The 10,849-nt window shown below is 36.8% G+C and overlaps 1 protein-coding gene across 4 annotated transcripts; it reads right to left on the bottom strand.

The window, feature by feature from the left end:
- Positions 1–10,849, bottom strand: LOC132174874 (Nucleotide/sugar transporter family protein). 4 transcript variants are annotated; one of them, XM_059586607.2, is made up of 8 exons: positions 10,609–10,849; positions 9,149–9,256; positions 9,021–9,055; positions 6,422–6,534; positions 5,874–6,135; positions 5,495–5,763; positions 4,750–4,909; positions 1–206 (listed from the first exon to the last, which is right to left on the bottom strand). In XM_059586607.2, the coding sequence occupies exons 1-7, from the start codon at positions 10,708–10,710 to the stop codon at positions 4,791–4,793; spliced, it is 1,008 nt and encodes a 335-aa protein (XP_059442590.2). In that variant the 5' UTR covers positions 10,711–10,849; the 3' UTR covers positions 1–206; positions 4,750–4,790. The 4 variants fall into 4 exon arrangements, with proteins under 4 accessions (XP_059442590.2, XP_059442589.2, XP_059442588.2 ...); XM_059586606.2 differs by lacking the exon at positions 1–206 and adding an exon at positions 3,751–3,894; XM_059586605.2 differs by lacking the exon at positions 1–206 and adding an exon at positions 4,238–4,446.

Consider the following 10,849-nt stretch of genomic DNA (forward strand, 5'->3'; position numbering starts at 1 on the left):
CAATTGTCTCACAAAAGATTAACAGATCAAATCCTAAGCTTAAGCAATGCTAAAGAAATAATAATCTCGATTATCTCTGCTCGGGTAGTTCCTCTGTCATCCCACATGGACTTCAACCAACCTGAGTCCATATCCTAAAAAATGACTCGGATCAGGTCCTGCGCAATCACCGATGTCCGGTCCGAAGGCATCCTTGCCTATGCTAGCTAAACCGCTCAATTATTCGTAATGGAGGGGAAAAACATAAATTAAAGGGGATAAGTCTAAAGACATAGTGAATGTTAATGCAGATAATACTCATGCTAGTTTAGCAATGAACTCTATTTTATAAAGTATGCAACAATTCAATCATGATAGTTTTTCATAAGTATGATATAGATATATGATATATGCATATGATATAGAGTAACAGAAATAGTTCAACAATATGGTCTATCTGAGATATTACCCATTCTCAACAGGGTTAGCACTGTCTCGAGAGACCTGTAATACAACACCAGTGCCTCGGATATTGTACGCTACCGTCCATAACACTAGTGGCACGATTGAGTCCGACCTCCGGTGGCCCACACTACTAATGATGTATGTCCTATAGTGACCCATCATTAGGGAATGGTTACGCTGGTCAAGAAACCATTGGATCCAAAGCCCATATAACAACACACACATTTGACCATAAAGTTAACATGTATAGTAAGCCCATGGCCATTATCCCGTATGTACCGGTGTACCATGTCATACGATGCAATTAATCTTGTCCGTATTTTACATGTATGCTTTTACAAGTTTCACTTTCTTTAAAATATTTAGCACAACGTTTTTCACAAAAGCTAGAGTTCATGTGCAACAAAGTATATATTGTGAGAGTTGTAAATATGCATGTTTTGGTACTCAAAATAGATGTGCAAATGTGGGAAAATAATGGCAAGTATTATGTGAGTTAAAACTCACCTGGGTTGAACAAAGTCTCCGAGTATTCCTTCAAACGGTCAGGGTTCTCCAAATCTGTGGAAAACCTTATATTAGACCTAAGTCTGACTAAAACAACCCTAGAGTATGACAACAGGAGCTATCAGATGGCTGGCCAAAATAGTGTTCCCTAGAACGTTTATGACCGTACATCCGCCCAAAAGGTTTCAAGTGGAACCTCATTTTGTCCATGCGTCCTCCTATCCTCCCAAACCAATTTCTAAGGTTAACAAAAGGCTTTCTAAGACTTCCAATCTTAAAATGATACCTTCGTGCATACGAAAACATGTTCGATAAAGACTAACCACCTCAAATCAAGATTAAAGCATAACCTAGCTAGAAACTCAAACCAACAACTAAGCTAGTCTAAGAGCATTAAAAGAGCATAAAGATTTAAGGAACGAGCAGAGCTTAGAAGGTTACCTCATTGAAGCCAAACAATCACCTCCTTTCTCCACAAAACTCACTTAACTCACAAGAACACACTCACATAGGGTTTTAGAGAGCCTGAGGGCAAGAATGGCCGTGAAAGGGTGAGGGGTAGGGGGTATTTATAGGTGAGAAAAAGCAGAGGGCGCTACCAACTATTTTGAAAAGTAGCGGATGTCCGGTGTTCTTGTAGTGTACGTCCGGTACTATTTACCTAGTGGTCCAAAGGCTGTAGAGTACGTTCAGGTATTGTCCAGGGGTTTTTCAAAAAGCAGCGTACGTTTGGGTGGTCCCCAGGTGTACGTCCTTGTACTATTTGTAAGCGTACGTAGGGTGGCCCCCTGCGTACGTCCTTCACTAAAGACAGGAGTGTACGTATGATACTGTTAGGCGTACGTACAGTCAGAAAGCCAAAATTCCCAAAGCGCCCCTCTAGTTGTTCTTAGTGACCCAAAACCCAAATTAACCCTCTAACTAAGCTACCTAATCTTAGCTAATTATTTGGGTCACTACAATAGGCTTGTGCATGCTCCCTCTATCTTAGGCTGGGCTACAGATCTGATACCATTTGTAACCACCCCTAGCCACTAGGGCTAGGTTTATCAACTTACTCTTTAAGAGGTGCGAAGAATTATAAGGTTAACCAAAGTAGTTAACTAAATGTTATAATAAATGCATGATAAAAATGACATTAATTAGCCTAGCCTAAGATGGAGGGAGTGTGCACAAGCTTATGGGGGTCGCCAGCGGGCACTCGATGGGATGCCAAGAATGGGATGATCCCATGAGGGTCGCTAGCGAGGATGCTAGGTCTTAAGAGGGGGTGATTGTGACGTCCCACATCGTCTAGGAATGAAAATGTGCTTTTATGTATACTCATACCCTTTTTGATAACAACACGTTTTAAAGCCGTAATGGTCATGATCTTATTAGAACTCTGTAGTTAAACGAGCTTATGTGAGACTAATACTAAGATGGGTGACATCTTGGGAAGTCTGGTTTGGGGAAGTCAAAAGTGGACAAATATTGTGTTTTATTGGGATAAGGCATTACAAATGGTATCAGAGGCATTGCCCAGCCTGAGATGGGGGGAGCGTGCACAATCCCTTGAGGGTCGTCAACGGGCACTCGTTGGGATGCCAAGAATGGGGTGATCCCATAAAGGTCGCCAACGAGGACGTTGGGTCCCAAAAGGGGTGATTATGGCATCCCGCATCGCCTGGGAATGAGAATGTGCTTATATGTATACTTACACCCTTCTTGACAACATGTTTTAAAATCGTGATGACAATGAACCTATTAGAACTCTGCAATCAAGCGTGCTTCTACGAGAGTAATACCAGGACTGGTGACCTCCTAGAAAGTTTGGTTCGTGGGAGTCAAAAGCGGACAATATTGTGTTATTGAGGTAGGGCGTTACAGTTAGGGATTTAAAACAATATGTTTTTTCTCAATCATATTGGAAAATATGATTGAGAAAACAATATGTTTTTTCCTTGAATTGCTGAGAGGTTATATGAAGAGTTGATGAACCAATTTGACAATTTCACTTCTAAACAAATTGCAAACAATCGGCTACAGTTGAAATCATCAATTGATATTGTTCGAGTGCTTGCATTTCAAGGTGTTGCTTTTAGAGGCCAGGATAAAAGTGTGGGTTCAACCAATCATGTAAATTTTCTTGGAATATTGGATTTGGTGGTTTCATTTAATGAAAAGGTTGTTGATGTGATAGCTAGAGCTCCAAAAAAAATGCCTCTTAAAAAAAAAAATAATAAAAACTTGTGATGAGTCAATAAAGGAACAAATGACTATAGTAATATTTGTCAACAAAGATGGCTTTGCATGAGAACGGGTTTTTGGGCTTGTTCATGTTCCTGATATTGCAGCATTAACCCTAAAAAATAGGATATATTATGGATTGCCCCATCATATATAATTTAGACATTCAAAACATTCAAGAATAGAGATACAACAACGCAAGCAATTGCAGAGCAATGAATTCATGCTTGAGGGGGTCGAATTGAAGCGTGAATTCTTGGCTTTGTCACTTAAGGCACATGCTTAAAAATTGATATGTACAAAATTTTCCACTAACACGTTAACATCATTGTGACTTACTTAGTTACTCAACATGTTTCAAGGTACAAAATTAAATTCATATTAAACTATATAGTATCTACTCATAGGAACAAAACAACCGAACAAGAAGAAATTTACTACAACTTTAAAAGTCAAAATCAAACACTTCATAATAAGCCAATAAAGCCCCTTCATAGTCGTTAGTCTATTGAAGTATACTTTGTACTCCAATAAAGTTAGACTTTGGTGATATAAAAAATATGTACTTTTTTTTTCTTAATCTTTTTGTCTCCCTCTTTTATCTTCTTCCTTTCTCTCTCCCACGTGCTTGTTTCTTTCCCTTTTAGCTTCTTTCTCTTCCCTTTTCTCTACTTTCAACGTGTGATTTTGTGATTATTGTTGGTTCTACGTCACCTGCCAGGAGAAAGAAGTGCTCGTTGATTTTTTAATTATTGTTGGTCCTACACCACGCAAAAAATTAAAGAAAAAAGAAAATTTTAACCAAATAGACTACTTTTTGCCTAATATATGTATTAAAAATATTTTTTAAGCTCCTTTAACGCTACATCCCACTTGATTTCCATTCATATTCGACGAGCAACCGCACCATTATCTCCCCAGACATTACACGTTAAACTCGGCCAAACAAGTACCAACTTGGATCCAATTTGAAAATCTTTGCAGTGAAATAGTACATGCTTTATCCCCAATTTTATTTATTTATTTATTATTTTTTGTGAGCGACACTTTCCAAAAATTAATAAAAAAAAGGGCGTATGTTTTCCTATATATTGCTAGGATTCCAGCAAAATCTTCAGCATACAACTACTTCAAAAATAAATAATGGACTTAAATTCCAGCAACTGTTTATACACAGTAATCACTGTCTATGATCAGAAGTGCCTCAACTTTGAAATCCTTCAGTAAACGCCTCCCTCTTCTTATGGTACAATTGTGGGATTTCACCTTTATATATCATGTAAATTCTGCTCAAACACAAGGAAAAAAGAACAAAAAAAATAAAAATAAAAAGAATAAAAAGACATGGAAGATCTTAGGTGCTGATGCTTCGTCAAACCAAAACCCAATTATGCATGTCTTTTTCACAAATATGAAATGAACAGCAGATGATATAACTCATAATAATCTCATCAACGGGGGGTAGGGTTTTGGATTAGTGAACCAAAACAAAGAAATGGCCATAGATTTCTGATAAAAAAGCAACTAATATGAAGCACATCTTTTGCTAAATTATATGCAAGTACATACCTTAAAAGGTAACTTAATTGACTGCTGCTGTTTACTATATTCTACTTGCTCGAAGCCGAGGATGTGGCCAAAGGTACAGACTGTTCGGGATCACTGACGCTGCCTCGAGAAGCTTCTTTTTTCAGCTTTTGATTATTATATGCCGCTACACCTGCAATGGCTGCATAGAAAAAAAAAATGATGCGGCTTGTCTTCATTTACTTATGGTGATTAAAAAAATTCCACCTATTAGTTGCTAGGAATTTCTTCATGAACAAAGGTCAACACCTAAGCTACATAGAAGAAAGATTAAAAAAAATGAAACAAAAAAAAAAAAAAAATGTAAAAAGATGCGAATCGACTGTCTGGGTGAATTAACATCAAACTCGTGTTTAAATTTAGAAAACATGACTAGATATTATTAACAAAACATTTCGAATTATAGGGCCAAAAAGAAGAAAACAGACAAGAGCATCCAGATCAAGCGTCCGAAAGAGAAATCTATAAGAGAATGAAAATTGCATATTTAGGGTAGAATTTAATGATAGCAGAGCCAACTAGTTACCCAAACTAATCAAAATGAAATGACCAGATGAGAGGGGGGACACTAATTTTAAGTGCATTATCAAGTCTCCCTGGAGATGGCGTCAAGCAAATTAGCTTATAGATGAACGGGTTTTCCATATGCAAGACATCTCACTGAATTCAATTATGAGCTATCTTAAAATATCTGGGTGTCCAGATTAAAAAATGATAAGATACTCACCAATACCATAACCAAACAGATTTATTAACGTCAGCTTGGTATCCGCAAACAGAAGGGCAGACAGTAAGACAACCACCCAGTCCTTAACAACTCCAGCAACACGAATGGTTAAAGCACTTGTATGCGTAATTACGAGGAAAACAGATAAGTTGAGGGCAAAAGTACAGAGACAGTTGAGTAGTAGCACAAGGGGTGGAAAGTTCCAAGATCCATGTGCTCCCATCTTCGTTCTCTCCAGAAAGATCCATGGAAAGAATAGGCAAAGAGCACTGCAAAGAGTTCAACATTTTGTTCACACAGGCTTAATCTTTTCTATCTGGAAGTAGAAAGAAATTGTTTCAAACAGATGATAGATTATTTGACAACAGAATCTGTGTACCTGCAGGGACTAACATAGTACATAACAGATATAGGGTTCAGTTTGAGACCCTTCCTCTTAACAAGGATCTCCATGAAAATAAGTCTTAAAGCTTCTCCAACAACGCCACCCATTTGATAAACAACTCCAACCCAATTGATATCTATTTCTCCATAAGAGGCCACCAGAACACCAAAACTTATCACTGACATAATTAGTAGCATTCTGCAGTTCATTATCTCTAGCCCTGCTGCTACTCCAAGAACAAAAACAGCTACAGGCACTACAAAAGTTATTTAATAAATTAGAGTGACATCACAATTTGTAATCATGATAAATAGTAATACGTATAAGACTTAGGACTTGCTGACCAACAAGCTATCTTACTAGTCAGCACACAGATAGACATATTACTTGGGGCCAATAATCATATGATACATCTGGAAATTGGTCTGAATAACAGAACATACAGATTTAAGTAGAATTTACAGCCATAGAGACCAAAAAATTTCTCTACAGGGCCTAGATATTTAGCTAAAATCGGATAATTCACATCACTAAGAACTTACTAATTGCCTTCAACATTTGTGCAAATGCAACAGAAATATACAGGTATGCTGTGTTTCCCAGCCAAAGAGTCATTGCGAACATTGAACCAATTGGTACAACAGATGTAGCATATCTGAAACAGTGGAACTTCATTAGACTTATGTGGAAAATTACTGAACATGTAGAAAAGTATTCACACAAGCTTTATGTAGAAAACTACAAGAATGGTTTCAGGACCAGATAGCAAAGATGTTCCCATAACTAAATTCCAGACTTCAATATTGTCTTGTGAACAAAAATGTGTTGGGTAATTGGGAAGCTCGTTTTCTTGGAAAGAGAAGTTAAAATCTAGAATACAGAATACAACCACTTGGTGAGAACAAAATAGTCATGAGTAATGTTCATTGATTAGAATTAGATTTCATAAGGTGCACAGGAGCATGGTAGCCAAACCGTTTTATAAAGATTTTCATCCCAATTATATCAACAAGATGACTTGTGAATATAGTCACAGGGGTCCATTTGGTTTATTAGGGTTATTTTTTTAATACCAATACAGTTGCATTCTTAGAAGAAAATGTTTTCTAATTAAAATATATATTTTTTTATAAGTAATGCAATCTCATTAAAAAAGCACAAAGGCGGCACAATTCTAGTACACATGAAGTATACAAAAAAAGCCCTCTAATCAGGAGAGAAAGATGAACAAAAGTTTAAAAAAAGAAAAAAAAAAAAAAAAAAAAAAAAAAAAAAAGGAGGCAAGCTATGATGTGCTGTTATCCATATGTATAAAGAGTTGAACATAATTAAAATATTAGTCATAGAGAAGATAATCTATGTTACTTCTATTTACGAAGAACCCCAAGGGGTAGCTCGATTCGTTGGGGAGCACGCTTCATGAAGTGGAGATCACTGGTTCAAATCTCCTCTCCTCCCTTCCATTGAGGCCTATTACTTATAAGAAAAAAAAAATACTATTTCTGAACCCCAGCTCAGGGCACCATTTCATTACTCTATTCTCTAGTACTTTAAGAATAATTTCTATCTTGTTATTTTGTTCTCACTAACACATCTTCAAAATTCTTTTCCCAGTCTAAATCCCATTTAAACTGGGTTCTTTCCTTGTATCATGAGGACTAGCATAAATAATGTGCAGCTTCAAACATTTCCTTTCAAAACATGTTACACCAATACTTGTGCCTCTCCCTCTCCACTCAAGAAAGAAAATATATTCTTGTGTGAAAGATGTGGAGTTGCAACAGGCGTATTGGTACCATTGAGGCCAGCAAGAACAGGGGCAGCTTCGACCACAGTTATGCCTCATCCTGCTATCATTGCTCCTCTGCTTTTGCTTCAGCTCCACCACAGTTCACAACGTAGGTATTGAACCACCCTTTCACCTACTGATCATGTCTAAAAGTTATGACAAATGGGAAGGCGGACGACAACATCACCTTCAAAAGCTCCAAAGAAAGGAGTATGATGTCATCAAAACTCTGTGGAACAAGCCTGGTTCTTCATATTTTGGACATTGATACCAAGAATGGCAGGAGAGAGAGAGAGAGAGAGAGAGAGGAAGGGAGAGATCCATTCATTCTATTGACATCAAAATGAAGAAATAACGAGTGAACAGAAAGTCATGGAGAAGTTCATTCCTATATTCAAATGTTTAGGCCTGTATAAGCTGAATTGGTATGGTTAGCCACATGTGAGCCAAATTCCAAGAAAGCAACCCCCAAAAAATCTGACTTGGCATGTACGGTTTTATGTGTAAGGCACACATTGCGTCGAGAGGGATTCAATACATTGTTGCAGAAAGTATGCCCTCTTAGTTCTTTTTTTATTTTTTTACAGGTAATTGAGATATCATTAAAAGCGTAAAGCGCATCTAGGTACATAAAAAGTATACAAGAAAAACACATAGTTAGAAAAAGAAAAAAAAAAAAAAAAATTATGAAAATTAAGCACCAAAGGAGATACAAATGCAGTTATCTAAAGATAAAATGTATTGAAGAAAAAAGACTTAAGCTCTTCCAATGTCCTCTAGCGGTCTCCAGAAATTCTATCATTTCTTTCTCTCCAACGACACCACAAAAGACAAGGAGGAATTATCTTCCACACAACAACACTCTAAGTACGACCAACAGACCACCAACATATAAACAAGTTAGCCACTCATCCAGGCATAACCCAAGATAACCCAAAGTGACAGAAGAAAACATTCCATAAGACACAAGCAACCTCACAATGGAGAAGAAGATTGTCCACAGACTCCCTACTCCTCTTACACACAGCAGTTATCGACCACAATGACATTCTACTTCCTAAAATTGTCTATGGTAAAGATCTTTCCTAGGGCTGCCGACCAAGCAAACAAAGCACCATCTTAGTTCTCAATGGATTAGTTCAGTTCTTTTATGCCATTAATTTCATCTTTCATTTTTGCCTTCGGATATCTATCTTAGAAAAATAAATCCTATCTTTAGTAGTGATTCTTACGATCTTATCTTTGGTGTCCCCTATAGCATGGCAATTTATTTAAAGATACTTTTAATTGCAAGTAACAACTTTGAAGATCCAAATGTCAGATAAAAGGAATTCATCCCCTTCTTTACTTACATTTCTGCAGTCATTCCTTCCTCAACCTTCATAATCTGTAAGAAAAAAACTAAATACAGTAAAAATTATGGTAAAGGATATGATCACTCAATTGCAGCAACTCTCATAATATTTATTAAACTAGATACCTTGAAAATTTTGGTGAGCATAAAACATAATACTGATGAGAAGACCATGTGAAGTAGTGTCAGTCCAAGAGGATAAGGGAAGTTTATTTCCTTAGATGACAAAACCCACTGCATTTTCCAATTTCAATAAACTTCATTAGTCAGTTATGCTGAGCAACCTTTGTAAAAGAGTATCCCATATCCCTGTGCAATATCAATTAGCCTTACTCCTGTAGCAATAATGCAGGTATTTGCAAAAAGCATCTATACATTTTATCAATAAAGGTAGCAATGGAACAAAATACTCAAAGAAACTTATTATACATTTCTTTTCATTTTATTATACTTAAAGAAAGAATTTAACACTATCTTCCTGTTCATCATTTTCTAATAATAAAAATAAACTATTAGCTTTTACACATAATATTAGTCACGTAGAATCTTCCTTGTCTCATCAATGTAAGATGTCTGTCAACTGTCAACCTAGATTGCTTATCAGATGAGACCTGGGGAATGCAAATAAGATAGACAAGTAAAGAGGAAAATTATATTTTTGGTAGCATATCACAATTCCACACTTTTTAGAAAGAGAGTGACAGCATTTTTTTAGTGCAAGTACAAAGGTTATTCCTCTCATGGTATCTCCATGTTTTCTGACAAAAAGGTGCCAAGCTTCAGCTTACATTATCACTTTTAATTAATCCTATCCTATCATCAGACCAGTATGTTATCTATTTGAGTTGTCTTTTTTAAAAAAATAAAAACAGAACAAGGCTATAATTGCATATAATTTCCTCCCATTCACTTCTGGGATGAGGGGAAGTGTTCCATGCCATTATCCACCAGCTTTTATTTTAGAAATTAGCATAAGACATTATTTATGTTGATATAATAAAAAGTACAAATACAGTTTTTTCCCTCCAATTACTCGGTTTTTAAGACGTAAAAGCAAAGCAGAGATCTAAAACTGGTCTGAAGGATGAATGAAGGTCCTCACAATTTTTGTCGAAGTGACAGAAATCTAAAATAACTAGTTTTCCTAGCGTCCATTTGGTCTCCGGGGGAACGGTCAAAATTGGGAAGAGAACAGAACTTAAAAGTTGAAAAGCTACCTTGAATTTATATATCTGCTTCCAGAATATTCATCCACCCATCTCAACTAAATCATATGGTTGCAACAGTCACAGGTAAAGAGAAGATTCAAAATTTCTTACATTTGCTCAGGAACCAAACAAAGCATATTAGCCAAGATAATTAAAATACATGAATTTCCAGGGTTGTACTTCAGATGGAATGTCAGAAAAACAAAAACAAAAGTAAATGCTTTGAAGTTCACTGCTGTCATCCAAACACAAAAACCAAAAAGTAATGCAGTTCCAATCAAAGACAAGGTCTTAATCAAGGTGAAATTACTCCAAAAACAAGGGATTCTCAAACTGCAAATGCGAGACACATAAAGTAGTGCAAGAAGACGGACGGACCTTGTTGAAGAAGATCTGGCCGCTGGAGAGAGCGATGTAGAGTAGAAGGTAAGCGTAGGTTACGACCTCCTCTTTGCAGAAGGCCCTCGACCGATCCGCCATTGCCGAAAACTATCAAAAAAACCAAATATTGCAATCTCTCTCTGATGAGTAGGAGCTAAGCAGTAGACTTTAGCTCTCTGTGCAGCGAAGGCCAATGAATTCCGAGGCACGAGAGTCGGACGGGGAGTGTTGAAGCAAC

This window comes from Corylus avellana, chromosome 3, assembly GCF_965113065.1.
Source record: "Corylus avellana chromosome 3, dhCorAvel1.hap1.2, whole genome shotgun sequence".
Taxonomy (NCBI): Eukaryota; Viridiplantae; Streptophyta; class Magnoliopsida; order Fagales; family Betulaceae; genus Corylus; species Corylus avellana.